Source organism: Zingiber officinale, chromosome 9A, assembly GCF_018446385.1.
Source record: "Zingiber officinale cultivar Zhangliang chromosome 9A, Zo_v1.1, whole genome shotgun sequence".
NCBI lineage: Eukaryota > Viridiplantae > Streptophyta > Magnoliopsida > Zingiberales > Zingiberaceae > Zingiber > Zingiber officinale.
In genome coordinates, this window is record NC_056002.1 from 24551664 (window position 1) to 24571533 (window position 19870).

The following is a 19870-nucleotide window of genomic DNA, read 5'->3' on the forward strand; positions in this document are numbered from 1 at the left end:
ATATCTAATATCTGATTTTATAAGACAACAAGGAACATATATATCTGATTGAATTGTAAAATGACGTAAACCTTACCTTCAGGTATGTACGTATACAACTCACGGTGATGTTCTAAGCAAGATTAAAGTAATGGAATCAATCATTAGCCACCTTTAATTTTCTGCACAATTAATTAAGTTGAAAGGAAAATGCTTTTGGTGCATGAATGAGAAGAATCTTTAAGCCATTTACATGTATACATGTCAAGCTAAGGCTATCTAAATCTTGACCTTGAATGAGAAGAAACCACACTTGGAATTCAATTAGTATTTGCACGCTTCACTGGCAAATATCCATTGAATCCTAAACCATGGAATGCACGGAGGCTCCAATGACAAGCAATCACCTCTGAAAAGTCCTCTTGCAGCTAAGCAAAGTGACAAGAATTCACTGGACGAAAACTAGACGCTTAAATTATCATCTTAGATAATGATCTGATGAATCACATCCAGGCACGCAGTCGCCATCAATGGCGCAAGCAGAGAGAACAATCTTAAAACAGAAAATAGCGGCTGAAATTAACGCCTATTATAGTTCCTGAGGCAACGCTTGCACTCCACCACCAACCTTTGACCTTCAGTTTATTTATTCCGATCTCGACCCTTCACTTCTACTCCCGACTCCGGTGGTCGGATCTCGTCTCTAGCTATAAATCGATCCCCTCGCTCGAAGAGGCGGCACAGCGGATCAAGTAATTTTCAAACGTTAATTTGCTAACTTTAATCTCTCTGTAAATGTATTCTTCTTCCATGATGGCACGAGCAGTGTGCTTGCTCCTCATCGCCCTCCGTCTTTCCCTTCTTGCAGCAGCAAGCTACAACGTAGTGGACTACGGCGCGGTGGCCGACGGCCGCACCGACTCAGCCAAGGCCTTCCTGGCCGCATGGTCGGCAGCCTGCGCCGCCAACAAGCCGGCGAGCATGTACGTGCCGGCCGGCCGGTTCATGGTCGGCCAAGCCACCTTCCAAGGTCCCTGCAACAACAGCGCCATCAGGGTCTTCATCGCCGGCACCCTCGTCGCTCCCTCCGGATACACCGCCGCCGCCAACTGGTTGCGGTTCAAGTACGTCAACGGCCTGTCCGTCCTCGGCGGCATCATCGACGGCCGCGGCCAGGCCTTTTGGGCGTGCAAGAAGGCCGGCCGGAGCTGCCCACAAGGCGCCACTGTAGCTAATCAACTAATTCGAGTGCATTTTGTTTTTTTTTTCCAATTGAAGTTTGAAATTAAAGCGTGAATTGGGTGCGTGCAGTCGCTGGCGATAGCGCTGTCGACGAACGTGGTCATCAGAGGATTGGCTTCCCACAACAGCGAGGTCTTCCACCTCTCAATCTTCGCCAGCAGCGGCGTGAAAATACAGGGCGCCAATATCATCGCGCCGGGGGACAGCCCCAACACCGACGGCATCCACATCCAGAAATCGACAGATGTCAGCGTCGTCAGCACGGTGATAAAGACCGGCGACGATTGCATTTCCATGGGAGAAGGAACCAGCAACGTCTGGATCGAGAAGATTCATTGCGGCCCGGGACACGGCATAAGGTCATTGATTCGGCTCTCAATGATCAAATGCATGGTTTGATTTGTTTTTATATATAATGGTGGTTGAATCGTAAACGGTGCAGCATTGGGAGCCTGGGGGCGACGCCGTCGGAGACCAGAGTGCAGAACATCACGGTGACGGCGGTGACCTTTTCGGGGACGCAGAATGGGTTGAGGATCAAGACTTGGGGGAAGCCGAACGGCGGCTCCGTGGAGGGCGTCACCTTCTCCCACGCCGTCATGCAGAACGTGGGGTACCCGATCGTGGTCGACCAAAACTACTGCCCCGGCAACGTCGACTGCCCCGGCCAGGTCCGTATAGATCTTCAAATCTCATCTCCAGTGCTTGATAGCTATCCAGGGATCAAATGCAATTTTTGGTTTGACATTACAGAGCTCCGGAATCAGGATCAGCCAGGTCTCGTACATGGACATCCAGGGGTCGTCAGCGACGCCGGTGGCGGTGAAGTTCGACTGCAGTCCGACGAACCCATGCAGGGGACTGGATTTGCGTGATATAAAGCTGACTTATTTGGGAAACAAGCAGGCGGAGGCCTACTGCAAGAATGCGCAGGGAAGCGCCGCCGGCACGATGAATCCTCCCAGTTGCATTTGATGAACCCTCGTGAATAATGTGATAATTAAGCGATTATTTTGGAGCCTCGGCTTCATTTGTAGAAATGTAAGAAAGTGATTCTAAAATATGTTGGAATTGTTTCGACCAAAAGAAAGAAACTAGTAACTTCGGGGGAAAACACAATACGTTGGTGCATTTTTGATAATTGACAAAATGACAAGAGTACAAGATAAAACAGAGAAGAATTCTACTTCCACAGCTCAAGAATCCCATTGGTTTCTAGTTCTTTACTGATCAGACAACTAAAACAGAGAAGACCTGCATGCCAATACTAAACACCACAAGCATTATAGCACCTGCATAACCTGATCGTTAACTTATTTCTTCCCAGCTCTTCCTTCTACTCAGCTTGCAGGACCTACAAGAACCCCCTGTGCGGAGCCTTCTTTCTGGCTAGTATCCTCCTTGGCCTCACTATCTGCCTTTCTTATCTTAATCTTATACTTCAACGCGAACTCTGCAATCTCCTTTTTCTTCTTCTCTAATGCCTCGTTGAGGCGAGCGATGACCTCTTCGAGACCTTCCTTGTTACGCTGAACCGCAGGGAGGACTTCGTTGATCGTTCTCTCGACCAGCACGCCACCAACCATTCGGTAGCAGCGTCTTGATGGATCGAGTGGCTGAATTGCCCCAATTACAAGAGAGTGTTCACTTACTTCCATCTCTAGCTCAGTGATCTTTGAGTAAATTTGGTTAACTTCTGTGCGCATGTTGGCATATGTGTTTAAAATTAGTTGTTCATTCATCTGCAGTTCCCGACTGTCACTGCCAGCTCTGCTCGCCATTCCTCCTGTGTAATGCATTGCAGGCGATATGAGAGACAAATACATAAAGCTGGGCATGCGAATATTAACAAGAAACTAAGATGAGTGAACAGTACACATGCAGAAATAAACGAAGGATTTGTTGGAAAGTGAGGGAAATCATCTCAGCTTTGGTCGTAAGCTAAGGGAAAGCCTTGCAGGACTCTCACCTATTTCTTTTTGTTTACATGCTAAGCTATGGTTCATCAACTCGTTTATGCATGCATCGAGCAAACCTTAAGCCCTGAAATAAGTAATTATGACCAATGGACTTAGACAGATTGCAGTCAATGCGGGGATTTGTTTCGCATTTTTACCAGAAGCATATTGAAATTAGTTCCCATATTCTTCTAATAATTTAAAATACTCAAGAATATAATGAGAATAAATAAAGGAAGGATAACTAGGTGAAAATGTAACACAATATAGGAAATGAGATGAGAAGTAGAATGACTGCGAGTACCATTTGGAGAGTAAGAGGAAAATTAAAATAAGAGGTCGAAGCAGGAATAGAGAGTGGCGTTAGCCAAGCAATGGAGTCGTATGGTTGTTCTATTCCAGGTCCATAATAGTGGAGATTTTGTTGCTGATAGTCTTGCAGGAGAATGTAATGATATGGATAAAGCAATAAGTGGAAGCATTGTTGTTGATAGTTGATACGGTTGGCAATGGAGGGGCCCAAGAGGAAAGAGGGAGAAGGGTCAAGGCCATATAGCGGTCAACAGTCAAGAGGACGTGCCGGTCAATAGTCAAGGTGACTGGGCAGTCAATAGTCAAGGTGACTCGGCAGTCAATAGTCAAGCTAACTAGGCAGTCAGAGGCAAGAATATGGGGTAGTCAGAGGTCAGACAAACTTGTCGATCAAGAGGGCAAAGTAGTTGAAAGACAAAGGGAGACGACAGGCGGAACACCGGGCACAGGTTGGGATCGGCAGAGCTGGGTAGAGGCAGCTCGATCTACAGGCCTGCGATTCGAAGGCCCGGAAGTGCAAGTCACACATCACAGGTCGGAAGAGGCAGAGCTGTGTAAAGACAGTCCGGTCTACAGGCCTACGGTCGAGGGCCAGCAAATACTCACGGATCGGGATCGGTAGAGCTGGGTAGAGGCAGCTCGATCTACAGGCCTGCGATTCGAAGGCCCGGAAGTGCAAGTCACAAATCACAGGTCGGAAGAGGCAGAGCTGTGTAAAGACAGCTCGATTTACAGGCTTATGGTCGAGCACCAGGAAATACAGGGTACAGAGTACAGACCGTGATCGACAGGGCTGTTCAGGGTTAGCCCGACTGACAAGTAACGCTCGGAGGCGGGATCTGGTTGAGGGGTGTGAGGTAGATGCAGACACGATAAATAAGATGAGCTGAGCTGTGCAGGAGTCGGAAGATCACAATTGTCCGTCAAGGGTAATCATTACATACCAATGAGATGTGCGGGGGCGGAGGTTCCTAAACGAAAAGATGCCCTCATAACCAATAGTGGTCTGACAGATGTCCTTCACTACAAGACAAAACCCATGTGTAAAGGCGGAGGTTCCTAAACAAGAATATGCCTTCACGACCAATAGCAGCACGACAGGTGTCCGGGATATACGACAAAACCCAGCGTCTAACGTTTTCTGACAGGGTTGCAGGTTCTAGAAGCGGGGCGGGTGCATAAAAGAGGAGGATTCCTCGTACGCGGGTACGCTCTCTCGTCACTTTTTCTAAAACTTTTCATTTTGAGTCATTTTTTCGGCTCTCTGCTTTTTTCTGGGGAAAAAGGACCTGACTTGAGCGTCGGAGGGCCTGATCCGGGGACTTTTTCCCTGGGTTCTGGTCTCTAATGTGAGGAGGGGAGATTGTCTGAGTGTGTGCAGGATCCTGCAGCGTTGTCAGCCGCCCGTGGGAGCCGAATCACCCACAACTTTCCGTCAACAACCAGGCCGTCGCGACCAGCCTTCGTCCGACTCAGCTTTCGGACATGATCAAATTTGACGCCGTCTGTGGGAAACACAACAGCCTGATCCGAAGCGTGAAGGTGGAGGACTCTGGTCGAAGCTCCAGCAGGAGGATTAACGTTACCATGACCGCGGGGGAGTACGAGCTCTTCAAGGAGGTCAGAAAGCGAGCCGCCTCTGAAAAACAAGGCACGGTTTCACGACCTCGCCTAGCACCTGAAGCGTCCAAAGAACCAGCTCCTGTTTCCGATAGGAGCTCAAAGAGAAAGCAACTGGAAGTACTCCCTATTACTTCATTCCGAGAGCCTCGCCGTAACTATCATCGATCTGGACCTCGAGAGCATAGTCCGAAGAAAGAAGAGCCGCCGGCGTCGGTGGCGGAGAGCTCTTTACATCCACCCGGATTCAGGAAAGGGGAAGGCCATAATCTCTGCCAGAGATCTGCCTGAAGATCCGGATGATAAGGTACCCTTCTCGGCTCAGATCTTGAGGGAAAGCCTGCCAAGGGGTTATCGAGCCCCAAACATCGGAGAATATGATGGGAGCAAGGACCCGGAAGAGCATCTGCGGAAGTTCAAGAACGCGGCTATGTTGTATCAATACAGCGATGCCGTCAAATGCCGAGTCTTCCTACATACCCTATCAGGGTCGGCGCAGAAGTGGTTCGATGGATTGCCCCCAGAGTCCATCAGCCGCTTCATGGATTTCAAAATGACCTTCCTACGTCGTTTCGCCAGTAGTCGTAAGTATCAAAAAACCGACCATTGCCTTTTCGCTCTTAAACAGGAGCCGACCGAGCCTCTGCGAAACTACATCAACCGGTTCAGTCAGGTGGCCAATGACGTCCCCTCCGCCACCTCAGAAATATTGATGAGCACCTTCTCCCATGGATTGCGAGAAGGGGAATTCTTCAGGGACCTCATCAAAAATCCCGCCCGGAGTTTTGACGATATGGTGGAGAAAGCTTCTTGCGACATCAAGGTGGAGGAGGCTCAGGCCGCTAGGAGGAAGGCTGAAAAGACGGTGGCTCCTGGCAACCGACCTGAAAGGAGAGCACCCCAACCAGCTCAGCCCTTTCAACCCAGGCCTGCCCCTCAGCCCGCTCAGGGAGTCAGACCAGCCCCACGAGTTGCTGCCATACACGCGCCCAGGCCTGGACCAAGAGGAGCCCCATATTGCACATATCATCGGTCCAGGACGCATGATCTCAGTAACTGCTTCCAATTCGCTCGTGATTCCAGGCGAGCTGCCGAGCAGGGTCTGCCCCCCCCCCCCCGGAGTTAGCGCCCCAAATACAGAGAATGGAGGAAGAACGGGCCGCGGCTGGACGTGCTCGTCAGACCCGACCCGACCTAGCCGGTCCTTCTAACCAAGCCGGTCCCGGGGAAGATCGAAGAGATGCCGGAGAGCTGGAAAACCGGGGCAACGCTGCTGTGCGAGAAATAGGCATGATTTCAGGAGGGCCCACTGACGGGGACTCAGGCCGAGCCCGTAAGTCACATGGTCGGCGGTTATATGTGGGAGCCGTGGGATGCAGCCACGAGCAGGCGTCCGACCCTGTTATTATCTTTGGGCCCCAAGACTTGGAGGGTCTGGAACTGTCCCACGACGACGCTCTCATAATCAAGGCCGTTATTGCTAATAGCCGAGTGGCTCGGATCTTTGTGGATACCGAGAGCTCGGTCAACATTTTGTTTAAAGCTGCGTTTGAGGAGATGCAGATTGATGCCGCTGAGCTCCAACCCGTGACCACTTCTTTGTACGGGTTCACAGGCAACGAAGGCAAGCCTATGGGTCAGATCAAGCTGGCCATCTCCATGGGCACTGAGCCATTGGTGCGCACCTGGAGGAGCACCTTTATAGTGCTGGATTCGCCTTCCTCCTACAACGTCATCCTGGGAAGGCCAACTCTGCATGAGTTCCGGGCTGCTGTCTCCACTTTTCACCAGAAGATCAAGTTCCCTGTTGGCGAGCGGGTCGGGGAAGTCAAAGGAGAGCAGAAGGTGTCTCGCAGCTGCTACATTGATATGGTCCAGGTGGAGGCGCGCAAAAGACGGAGGACGCAGGATGGTGGTGTACACGCTATCCAAGAGGAGCCTCTGCCTATTGCCGAGGAGCCTATCCCTTGGGAAGAGATTCAGTTGCACCCTGACAGAGCAGAGAGCATCACTCGCATTGCCAGCGACTTACCGTCGGAGCTTAAGTCGGAGTTGATACAGTGTCTGAGCCGTAATAAGGACGTTTTTGCTTGGTCACCGGAAGAGCTGCCCGGAGTCAAACCGGAGGTAGCCGAGCACAAGCTGCATTTAATGCCCGAAGCTAAGCCAGTCAAGCAGAAGAAGAGAAACTTCTCTGCCGACCAGAATAAAATTATCCGGGCTGAAGTGGATCAGCTCAAGAAGGCAGGACATATTCGAGAGGTGCAGTTCCCGTCTTGGCTTTCTAACGTTGTATTGGTAAAAAAGCCTAACAATAAGTGGAGGGTGTGCATAGACTTTCGCGACCTCAACAAAGCCACCCCCAAAGACTGTAATCCTCTCCCGCGGATCGATCAGGTGGTGGATTCAACTGCTGGCTGTGAGAGGATATGCATGATGGACGCTTATCAAGGATATCATCGAATCCCTTGGCCTGGGAGGACCAGGAGAAGGTTAGCTTTATCATCTTGGATAGTATTTTCTGTTACATAGTTATATGGGGCTACCTACCAAAGGATGATGGACAAAGTCTTTCGAAGTCAGATTGGGCGGAACGTCGAAGTCTATGTCGATGACATCCTAATCAAGTTCCCCCTGGCGTCCAATCTCATAAGAGATGTAGAGGAAACCTGCGGGACTCTAAGGCAATATGGTATAAAGCTGAATCCTCTGAAATGCTTGTTCGGGGCCATAGGAGGGAAGTTTCTGGGGTATCTGGTAACTGAACAAGGGATAGAAGCCAATCCTGAGAAGGTTCAAGCACTTCGGAACATGCAGATCCCTCAGAATCTGAAGGAAATGCAGAAGCTAGTCGGCAGGATAACAGCGCTGTCCCGATTCATCTCCAGATCTGCAGATCGAGCCGCGCCCTTCTTCAAAGTGCTCAGGAAAGCAGTCAAGTTTCAGTGGACGGAAGAATGCACACAGGCCTTTGAGGAGCTAAAGCAATACCTGGAGTCTTTGCCATCACTGTTTAAGCCTGTTGTGGGAGAGCCCCTTTGGGTCTACTTGTCAGCCACCCCCGAGGCCGTGGGGGCCGTGCTGGTTAAAGAGCAGGACAATGTACAACAACCAGTGTATTTTTTTAGCCATCTATTGAAGGGGGCTGAGTCTCGGTACACGACCCTGGAAAAGTTGGTTTACGGACTTGTTCTCATGGCTCGGCGCCTCCGACCGAATTTTTTGGCGCATCCCATCACCGTCCTGACAAACAGTCCAATGGGCCGAGCTCTCACCAAGGTGGAGGTAGCAGGTCGGCTTATCAAATGGGCAACCGAGCTAGGGGAATATGATATACAGTATCAGCCCCGAACCACGATCAAAGCACAGGCTCTAGCGGATTTCTTGACAGAGGTTTATCAAGCAGACTCGGAGGAGGTCTGGAAAATTTATGTAGACGGGTCGGCTACCCATCATGGGAGTGGTGTAGGTGCACTTCTAATATCTCCGCAGGGAGACATTATGCAGTTGGCTGTACGGCTAAATTTCAGAGCTACCAACAATGAGGCAGAATATGAAGCCCTATTAGTAGGTCTGCAAGCAGCTCGGCATGTGGGGGCGAGCTGGGTCATAATATATTCAGATCCCCAGCTAGTAACTCAACAGGTGACCGGGCAGTTTGAGGTAAACAACGAAAAGATGCAAGTTTACAAGGAAGCCTATGAAAAGATGAGGGAAGAGTTTAAAGAAGTCACAGTCACTAAGATTCCCAGGGCTGAAAATGAAAGAGCGGATGAACTAGCTAAAATGGCCAGCTCTCTGACCACTTGGGCGCTTGACAAATCTATGGCACAGACCTTCCTTATAGCTCAGATAGATCTATAAAATAATCTGGAAGAAGTAATTGATTGGAGGGCGCCCATAATAAGCTTCCTCCAACAAGGAATTGTACCCGCCAACTTAGAAGAGGCGCGTATGCTCAGGAGACAGGCCCATTCTTATGTTATGATTGGAGATCAATTGTACAAAAAGTCTTTCTCCAGACCTCTGCTCAAGTGCTTGAATACGGAAGAAGCAGATCAGGCCTTGCGGGAGATACATTTGGGGTGCTATGGCAATCACGCAGGTGGAAGAACGCTGACCCGGAAAGTACTGTTGGCTGGGTATTTATGGCCTACCCTGTAGAAGGACGCACAGAAGCTAGTGAATACTTGTTTGTCATGCCAGAAGTATCAGAACCTGACACACCGACCCACAGAGCTGCTGAGAACTTCTATAGTGTCTTGTCCATTTGACCAATGGGGTATGGATATCGTAGGACCTTTCCCGATGGCTACGGGGCAAAGACGTTTCTTGCTGGTAGCAGTAGATTACTTCTCCAAGTGGGTGGAAGCGGAAGCCCTGGCCAGAATCACTGAAGATGCGGTGATCCAGTTCTTGTGGAAGAATATCTTTTGCAGATTCGGCCTGCCTCATAAGTTAGTGTCGGACAATGACAAACAATTTCAAGGACACAAAATACAAAATTGGTGCAAGGGGTTCGGCATAACTCAGGCCTTTACTTCGGTGGCTCATCCTCAAAGCAATGGTCAGACAGAGGTAGTCAATCGGGAAATAGTGCGAGGGCTCAAAGTCAAGCTAGATCACACCGGAGGCAGTTGGGTGGACGAGCTGCCGAGCATTTTATGAGCCTATCGTACGACATCCCGAGAAAGTACAGGTCTGACACCTTTCCATTTAGTGTATGGTAATGAAGCAGTAGTACCTCTGGACGTCGGGATACCGTCCGTGAGAAGAATGATGTATGACCAAGGGAACACAGAGCGACGGCTGGCCGAACTAGATTTTATTAGCGAAATTCGTGAGCAAACAGCTGCCAGGTTGGAAGCTTATAGACAGAGGATGAGACAAAACTATAATAGAAGGATGATTCCCCGATACTTCAGAGAAGGAAATCTAGTCTGGAAGCAGATGAAACCCTTAGGGGAAGTGACGAAGTTAGCGCCTTAATGGGACGGACCATACAAAGTTATCAAGAAATTGGCATCGGGGGCCTATTATTTGCAGGATGCTCAAGGAAGGAAGCTAGACCGACCTTGGAGTGCTAACTACCTACGGCCCTATCGAGTTTGAAGGGTGTCGACTCTATGGGTATAAGCCAGGTCGGCCGAGGGTTCCGGAGACGGTAGGATATGCAAGTAAAAATTCAAAGATACGCATGTACATGTAAATTCTCATCAGTTTTAAGCAGTTGAAACAAATCATTTGAAATGAGCAAAGATCTCATCCGGAAAACCTTGGATGATCTTGTCCTGATCCAAGAAGTCTGCGGGAGGGATGGAGTTCAAGAAATTCTACGCGCGAAGCTGTCGGATAACCCCAGCCGCCGTGTATGGTATGGTCGCGGAAAAGCACACCCCAGCCTGGGATAAAAATTTAGGAGAGGTCAGATAAGACATTCGACTTCGCAGGCAACGATCCTCCTCTCCTTCTTGATAGATCGCCAGGGCAGCGGATACTCCCGTCAAAGCCGCTCGAGACTGGAATAGTTCCTCCCTCAGGGCCCTCAGCTCAACTCCTTGAGCTTCCAACTGAGCTGCCTGGACCTCCAGTCTATTGTTCTTCTCCTGCAGAAGGATACCCCGCCTCAGAGGCATCTCTTTTCTCCCTCATAGCTCGGAGTTCATCTTTGACCTACCTCAGGGAACTTTTCTGCCGGGTGGTCTGATTAGTTAAGACTTGGATCTCTGCTCGCAAGGCATAACTGGCTTGGGCGGGGTCATTCAGTTGCAGCTCCAATTCAGAGACTCTCTCTCAGAGTTCTTTGCTTTCGTGATGGAGGGTGTGGAAGGATTGGTTCAGCACCAAAGATTCTGCATGAGTCTGGAGGAAAGATACGACCCTCAGTTAAGGCAAACTAATACCAAGTGTAAGGTGAAGAGTACTTACTTTAGCCCAGGACTTCGAGAACCTATCCATCTGAACTAATGGCGACGCGTTATCCATTTGACTCATGCTCTCCGCCCACAAACTGCCGAGGCAGCCTCTCATCATCAGAATGCTCGTGGGGGCGTCATGTCGACGAGCTAGAGCAGCTTCAGAGGGGATAGTGGTTCTGTAATGATGGCGGGCGGAGGAGGAAGGTTGAGAAGGGCCGACGTCAGAACCAGGAGGAGCAGAAGGTGGCTCGGGAACGGGCTCAATTGGCACGGGGTCATGACGATCGCCTGGGCTGTCTTCCTCAGCAGGAGTAGGGGCAGAGCGGAATGCAGCTGGTCTTCCCCTGTAATGGTTGGGAGAGGCTGCCAGATAAACAAAACAAAAATGAAGAAGGGAGTGGGGTCAGAATCAGCCACGATGGCAGCAGGGGGCAATATGGTAGTAAAAGGAACAGGATTAAGTGTTTAGGAAGTCGGACCTGGTCTTCGACGCCGTCTGTGAAGCAGGGGCTGGTCGTCAAAGTTAGAGTCATCAGAGCGAGGCTGACCCTGTGAAGAGGCTGCAGCACCCCTGTTTGTGGCGTCTCGCCCGGACGAGGTTCGACCTACGTAATGAAGGGCTGCGCGACCACGTCTAGAGGCCCGGGGGGCCCCTCGGAAGACGCGATTGGCCGGACGGCTGGCTTGATCACAACCCCGGCCTCGGTTCGGGGCGGCATGTGAAGGAGAAGCTGTGTGCGAGGCGGGGTTGGAAGCGGGCTGAGTCACTGCCCCAAATGAGGTGGATCCAAGATGAGGGAGTAGCCTCCTATCCAAGATCACCCGACTGCGTCGCATTATTTCCAGATCATCGAGGGGCAAAGGCAGAACCTCTGAGGCGCGATGCAGAACCTCCACTATAGGCACCAATACGAAAGGTCATTCTCACAAAGAAAATGGTCGAAAGCGGGGGAGGGGGGCTCAGCCTGAACTTACCTAAGGAGCGCGGTGTTTCAGAGGAAGCGGGGCTCAGCCGGAAAAAGGAAAGTAGGTCTTCAGATATCAGTCTTGTTAGATTTAGGCGCCAATCCTCCATCTGGGCTGCAGCCATACTAAAGGGGAGATCCATATAGAACTCTTCCAATGCCGGGGCTAGAGGCAGAGCAGATTGCCAGCGCATGGACCAGTTTGTTTCCTCTGGAAACCGGAGAAAAAAGAACTTTTTCCTCCAGTTAGCACTGGGAGGAGGAAGAGGAGAGAAGAAAGCAGTGTGACTGCGAGCTTGGAAATAAAAAAGACTGTCGGCATGCCGAACAAGAGCAAAGAAGCAGTGAAAGAGGGGAGCGAACCAGGAAACCTCGCAAACTTCGCAGAGTATTACAAAACCACATAAAATCTTTATGGAGTTGGGAGTTAGCTGGCCTAAGGAGATCTTAAAATAGCGGCACACTCCAGACAGAAAAGGATGCGGGGGTAGACGAAGGCCAGATACAAATTGTTCAGTAAAGAAAGTACACGAACCAGGCGGAGGATCAAAGTACAGGTTCACACCAGTAGGGATGATGGGGTGAAAGCTAGTAGGGATTTCATAAGTGTACCATAGGTCATCCCAATCCAACTCAGCAAAAGTCGAAGCGTCTGGGAAGTGCTCCGCCAACAAGGAGATCCAAGAAGGAGAAGCCATTGCAGAAGAGATCATCTCAGAAGATAGGAAGAGCAAACGAAAAGAAGAGGTTTGGAGAAAAGGGAGGGTCGTGACAAAGTCTCGGAAAAAGTCAGTCGGTGGCGGCGACGTTTGAGTATTCCGCGGTGGTGGCGAATCACAGCAGAAGGGAAAGATTACGAAGATACTTATAAGTTTGGCGGAGGAAGGACACTTTCGTAAGTTGGCAACGGATGGTTGATGCAGGGGCGGAAATAGACAAGGAACGCCCTGTGATGGTCCTCAGGAGTATAACCAGGGGGCATTATAGGAAAGGCAAGGGCTCGAGATACGAAGCGCCTCCTAAGATGATTGCTCCAAGCACGACAAAAGCGTACGGAGGGGCCACTAGGAAGGTGGGTAGATCAAATCAGCGGGCTTCAGGGACATGCAAAGAAAGGTCTAGCCCTGGCCGGGCTAGGTATAAAGGCAACTATCGGAGGAAGAGCGACGTAGCTGAGCAAAATAAGCAAGGGCGAGCGGATTAGCAGGGAACAACCAAAGCCGTGGACGACCTACTAAAGAAAGAAGTAAGCTAAGGACACATGAAGGGGAAGCCATACGATTATCCAGACATAAAGGCAGATAAGTATAATCATCCAAAGTTCGATAGGACCACGCGAATAAGTACAATCACGGAAGATTCAGCGTTAGCACATGAAAGTTAACATTACAACATGTCGCCAGTCACACGACATCCGAGGAAGAAGGGGCAGGGTCACTGGAAGCCAACGGAAGGGGCCCGGGGTCGGCTGGCACTATGGCGGAAGACGCAGGATCAGCGGACGCTTCAGGACAAGCAACAGGAAGGGCCGGGGCAGAAATATCCACGGGAGCCGGATCGGCCGCAGGGTGAGGAGCCTCCAGGGAGAAGAGTCCATCATCCGCTTTGAAGGAAGGGAAAGTTTCCTGCGGCAATTCCCTGGATAGGCGAGCTGTGTCCAGAAAGGTGGCAGAAGGTGCCGAGCGTAGAAAGCCTTGCTCGAAGGCCTGTTTGACCCCGCCCGCGGCCCCGTGACACAGCAACAAGACCATCCAGTGCCCCAGCTTTTGGAGGAAAAAGGAAGAGCTGACATAAGCCAGTCTGTAGGCTTTCAGCCGCCCTGGTTCACCGGCCTGGTTCACCGGCCTGGTACACTTCCAGGCTGTTCTTGTTCTTGGCAGCCTCAGCGCAAGCCACAGATAAATCGCTCTGGCCTTGAGACACTGCTTCCTGGGCCTGCGCGAGCTCCGCTTGCAAAGATAGAAGAGTGTTTTGGCAAGCTTCCCACTGAGTCCGCACGGTTGCCTCCCGGCTAGCGGCAGCACTAGCAAGGGCCTGGGCATCGGCCAACCCCATTTGCAGGAGCTCCTGACTTTGCCGTAGCAATCTCAACTCCACTGATCGGGAGAGCAGCTCTGCCTCTTTGTCTTTTAGGTCAGAAACTGCCGCTTGATGACGCTCCGCTTCAGAAGCCAAAGAAGACTCACTTGTCTTTAAGGTCGCCTCCAACTTTTGAAGTTTATCAAAGGCGGCATGGGAAATGGCCCGGGCAGAGGCCGCAGATTCCCCGGCGGCACCCAGATAAGCATCCAAGCTTCCAAGGGAAGGCTCAGGAGGAGCTGAGGAAGTCACAGGGGACAAATGCCAAAGCAAATGCGCAGAAGAAGCTCTTAGATCTTTATCCAGTCTTAACTGAAAATCCTTCCTCCTCAGAGGTCCGCAAAAGAAAAGGAAAAGGTTTAGCGTAGCCCAGATACCCAGAAGAGGAAGAAGAAGAGATTACCACTACCAAGGAACGAGCAATTTGATCAAACCCCTCCAAAGGGGAACTGCTCTCCCAGAATTAGCGGTTGGTTGATTGCCAGGTGGTGGCCAAGCCCCCATAGAAATTGACCCTACCGAAGATAGAAGATAGGTCGGCAGCGGGCGCGTAAGCCGGGTCGGTCTCTGAAGGAAGTCTCCAGGAAGCCTTGAAAGCTAGGTCTGCGGAAGGCAGGTTCAGAATCGGCATGGCTGAGCTCATAGGCGCAAGAAGAGGAGAGGCTGGGGGAATCAGCAAGCTCAGGGGCTGATCGCCAGAGGACGAAGGCGGGTCAAGTGATACACTCTGGATTGGTTCCGAAGCAGTCAGGGCCAATGACGGGTCTGCTACTTACAGATCAGAGGCCTTCTCCCGGGCCAAGCTTGTCTCCTGGATCGAGCTCGTATCCGAGGACCTAGAGTGGGAGGAGATACTCAATACCCGTTGACGGCGAGGAGGTGGAGGAGAATTGCGGTGACCCGGGCCGCTCTCTTGCCCTTGCGCGTAAGGCGCAGCTTCATAGTAGGAGGGAGCGAAGGCACTTGTCCTGCTGGCGATGGCTCAGATGCAGATTGATCAGAGATGCGGGGTAGGGCTGAGTCTGCAGGGCTGGGGGCAGGTGGTTCAATAAACGCCGAGGCGGCTACCGTCTCTAAGGTTCGGGGTCCCGAAGGCTGTGGACCAGCGGAAGCAGCGGGGTCAGAAGATAGGCCTTGTGTTAGCTCCTCGTTCAGAGCTTGCAGAACGACCACCGAGGGTGTCTCCTGATTGGCAAATGAGCGGAGGATGGCAGCCACTACAAGAATAAGAGGAAAAAATACCTCAGTTAGCGAAGAGCGGCGTATAAAAAGTAACAACTTACCAAAAGGAGCTCCGATTTCTGTGGGAACAGGACTAAGACCAAAAGCGTACAGAATGCCTTCTAGCATCAATACAGACAAGTGAACAACAACACCGCTCAGCTTGTCCGCAGCTGCGGAGCAGGCAGGTTCATGAACGTGCGAAGGGAAGTCTGAAACAAGGATGGGACGCCATTGGGAAGGCCCGGTTAAGGGGACAGGGGGCTTGAGGAAGAAAAAGCGAGATCTCCAGCCTTTATTGGAAGAAGGTAAGTCATAAAAAAACTTATAGCCCGGCTTGGCCTGAACGTTGAATATCCCCGCCTCGGCCCTCCGGAAGGAATAGGAATGATGGAATAATCGAGAGGTCAAGGGAATGTGATAAATGCGGCACAAGATGATGGTTCCGCAGACGGCTCGGAATACATTAGGGGCAAACTGAGAAATGCTGAGGTCGCAGTATTGACACAACTCGGAGAAGAAAGGGTGTAAAGGAAAGCGAAGGTCGCCTAAGACTTGATCCCTAAAGACGGTGACAAAACCTTCGGGAGGAGAAGAGGGGTGTTCAGTGGGCAAAGGGAGACGAAGCTCATACGAGGAATCTAACTTCAAATGGGATTACAGTAAAGACAAGTCGTGATGGTCCAGATCAGAGATATAGCATGAATACCAGAAGGTTTCCTTACCGTCCATGATTGTGAGGAGTAAGCAAAGGCGGAGGTCGGAGACAAGAGGGGTCACAGGTCGGGCGCGAGCAGGAAGACAAGAAGTTGCACTACCAGAAGAGGCCACGAACAAGAGAAAGAGGATAGCAAGGCGTCGAAGTGAAGACGACAGACTGCCTTTAGGGTTTATAAAGTTCATTCATTCCTAGGAAACATCGAGAGTCGAGCCAAGTATCTTTTTGGGTAATACGCCCCAGCGCCGTCAGATGGGAAGTATGCGCCGAAGGGTGCGAAAAAGGGTCGAAAGCTGGCATCAGGAGGCGTGAGCAATAAAGGCGCCGGACAGGTGTCATCGCGAGAGGAAGCGCATTAAAGATTGACATGGCGAGGTAATCATGAAGGGGCATGACCCCAAAAAAGGGACATTCTTCATGAAAGGCCCGAGGCTAGGCGGGAAGTCTCAAAAGCCAGGCAATTCAAAAGGGTCGCGAATGAGACAAGGCAGGTTAGCAGAAGTGAATGTCAGATCAGGGAAGTATCATGCGGGCCTGTGGGGGTGTTGCTTGCTTGATCATCTGAGCAAGTAGCTCTGCGTAGGCAGCCCCTGATCCGATCAGCTAACCAAGCGCATCGCGAGAACTGCGGGGTCATCATAAGCTGCAAGGGCACTGTGGCCCAAGGGTTGAGTAAGGTTTTTACGCTCCCTTCTCTATTCTTAATTCTATACCATACATAATGCAATTGCAGAGAGAAACGCGACGCGAATGAGTAAGCCCAAAGCTAGCAATAATGACCAGATCAACCAAAGCAATGAAGTCGGCATAGGCGAGACGGATGAAGGCGGAGAAGAGCAATCCATCTATGCCTTCACCATTTGGGGTCCAGCTGGTCTCGGACCAGCACCATCGCCACCGGTCTCGGACCGGAGTATCATTACTGGTCTCGGACCAGCACCATCGCCACCGGTCTCGGACTGGATTATGATTACTGGTCTCGGACCAGCACCATCGCCACCGGTCTCGGACCGGAGTATCATTACTGGTCTCGGACCAGCGCCATCGCCACCGGTCTCGGACCGGAGTATCATTACTAATCTCGGACCAGCGCTATCGCTACCGGTCTCGGACCAGAGTATTCCAGACTCTCGCCCCAGTGCGAGTTATAAGTGAGCTCTGTTCTCACGCCCAACGACTTAAAAGTGAGCCCTGTGCTCACGCCCAACGACCTTTTAGGTCAGTTGTCCCAGACTCTCGCCTCAGTGCGAGTTATAAGTGAGCTCTGTTCTCACACCCAATGACCTTTCAGGTCGAAGTTATAAGTGAGCTCTGTTCTCACGCCCAACGACCTTTCAGGTCGGCTCCCATGCGAGAATTATAAGTGAGCCTTGTGCTCACGCCCAACGACCTTTTAGGTCGGTAGTTCCAGACTCTCGCCCCAGTGCGAGTTATAAGTGAGCTCTGTTCTCACGCCCAACGACCTTTTTGGTCGGCTCCCATGCGAGAATTAAAAGTGAGCCTTGTGCTCACGCCCAATGACCTTTTAGGTTGGTAATCCCATACTCTCGCCCCAGTGTGAGTTATAAGTGAGCTCTGTTCTCACGCCCAACGACCTTTCAGGTCGGCTCCCATGCGAGAATTAAAAGTGAGTCTTGTGCTCACGCCCAACGACCTTTTAGGTCGGTAATCCCAGACTCTTGCCCCAGTGCGAGTTATAAGTGAGCTCTGTTCTCACGCCCAACGACCTTTCAGGTTGGCTCCCATGCGAGAATTATAAGTGAGCCTTGTGCTCACGCCCAACGACCTTTTAGGTCGGTAGTCCCAGACTCTCGCCCCAGTGCGAGTTATAAGTGAGCTCTGTTCTCACGCCCAACGACATTTCAGGTCGGCTCCCATGCGAGAATTAAAAGTGAGCCTTGTGCTCACGCCCAACGACCTTTTAGGTCGGTAATCTCAGATTCTCGCCCCAGTGCGATTTATAAGTGAGCTCTGTTCTCACGCCCAACGACCTTTCAGGTCGCCTCCCATGCGAGAATTAAAAGTGAGCCTTGTGCTCACGCCCAACGACCTTTTAGGTCGGTAGTCCCAGACTCTCGCCCCAATGCGAGTTATAAGTGAGCTCTGTTCTCACGCCCAACGACCTTTCAGGTCGGCTCCCATGCGAGAATTAAAAGTGAGCCTTGCGCTCACGCCCAACGACCTTTTAGGTCGGTAATCCCAGACTCTTGCCCCAGTGCGAGTTATAAGTGAGCTCTGTTCTCACGCCCAACGACCTTTCAGGTCGGCTCCCATTCGAGAATTAAAAGTGAGCCTTGTGCTCACGCCCAACGACCTTTTAGGTCGGTAATCCCAGACTCTCGCCCAGTGCGAGTTATAAGTGAGCTCTGTTCTCACGCCCAACGACCTTTCAGGTCGGCTCCCATGCGAGAATTAAAAGTGAGCCTTGTACTCACGCCCAACGACCTTTCAGGTCGGCTCCCATGCGAGAATTATAAGTGAGCCTTGTGCTCACGCCCAATGACCTTTTAGGTTGGTAGTCCCAGACTCTCACCCCTGTGCGAGTTATAAGTGAGTTCTGTTCTCATGCCCAACGACCTTTCAGGTCGGCTCCCATGCGAGAATTAAAAGTGAGCCTTGCGCTCACGCCCAACGACCTTTTAGGTCGGCTCCCATGCGGGAATCAAAAATCATCTCCCCTGCGAAAATCATAAGTGAACTCGGCGCCCACGCCTAACTACCTTTCAGATGGATATGCCTCACGATGAGCGGAACGTCTCCCAATAATCAGGTTAACTACATCTGGCCTTATTGTAGTTCCTTTATACAAATTGCAAATATGCAGCAAATATGCAAGGTACGGAGTACGGGGGGCCATCCATTCTACTCCTAAAGCATCAATATTAACTGCAGAATCAGGTTTTGCACGTTCATTGCAGTTTTAATTTTCAAGCACTATGTTGGTTTTATTATCCAAAATTCATACATAAAAAGGAGTCATGATACAACTCTTGGCTCTTACATACGGGCCAGTTTCTAAAAATGCTTGCTAGATGCAAATTGAGCAGGAAAGACTATGCCGGTAATGGACAGATATACAAGTACAACAGTATAGTTCAATAAGCAGGCGATACAGCTAAGGCTACAAGCGGAAACGTTTTGCGGCAAAGGAGCCACTGAGACAACTACGACCTGAACTAGTCTTAACTCGGGGAAATGATTGGTCATGGAGAATGAGCACTGCCGTGTGAAGAAATGTCTGGGGACTCAGGAGCCTCTGGGCGTTCAAGGCTCGAGCCAGCTCCGCGTGTAAGGAGTTGATGACTGTTTGTTGCCGAGCGATCGTGTCTTGCTTGTCGTCGAGATACGCACGGAGGAGAGATAGCTCCGTTTCATGCTCTTGCTGCAAGCGTTTCTGAAGGCTGAGTTGGCGCTGTAGGCTAGCCTGGCATTCCTCTTTCCTCGCCTTCTCAGCATGCACGCAAGACTTCGCAACACGATACTGGGCTTCCATGGAGTGCAGGGCAGCTAGCTGACGAGCTCGATCCTTGGATACGCGCTCCAGTTCACGTTCTTTCTCGGCAAGTTGTAAGGTGAGCTGATCTATCAGCGTTTGGGAAGGTGGTTGATCAACCTCCTCAGAAGAAGGAGAATGAATTGCGTGGGGAAGAAGCTGGTGGAACGCGGGTTAGCAAAAGAAAGTGGGAAGGCGTGACAGAAGAAGGATGGAATAAAGAAGTGACCGTAAGGCTCTTTATAAAGAGGATGGGGAGCCAAGTCAAAGCAACTACGTGGGCACGGTACCCCAAGCGACTGGCAGAGCATTTAAGGAGGCATGGCATCCCCGGTGACGCGACACAAAGGTTGATGTGTGAGGCA

At 51.0% G+C, this 19870-nt stretch overlaps 2 protein-coding genes across 3 annotated transcripts; one reads left to right on the plus strand and one right to left on the minus strand.

Moving 5' to 3' along the window:
• Nucleotides 1-589: 589 nt before the first annotated feature.
• Nucleotides 590-2294, plus strand: LOC122020443 (polygalacturonase-like). Of its 2 annotated transcripts, XM_042578371.1 has the most exons (5): nt 590-731; nt 848-1206; nt 1291-1580; nt 1664-1892; nt 1975-2294. In XM_042578371.1, exons 2-5 carry the CDS (start codon nt 961-963, stop codon nt 2194-2196), a joined length of 987 nt encoding a protein of 328 aa, XP_042434305.1. In that variant the 5' UTR covers nt 590-731; nt 848-960; the 3' UTR covers nt 2197-2294. The 2 variants fall into 2 exon arrangements, with proteins under 2 accessions (XP_042434305.1, XP_042434302.1); XM_042578368.1 differs by having other exon boundaries at nt 607-1206.
• A 93-nt stretch (nt 2295-2387) lies between these two features.
• On the minus strand, nt 2388-3030 carry LOC122020444 (probable prefoldin subunit 2). The gene has a single exon (XM_042578372.1). It carries the CDS (start codon nt 3018-3020, stop codon nt 2562-2564), a length of 459 nt encoding a protein of 152 aa, XP_042434306.1. The 5' UTR covers nt 3021-3030; the 3' UTR covers nt 2388-2561.
• Nucleotides 3031-19870: the final 16840 nt, after the last annotated feature.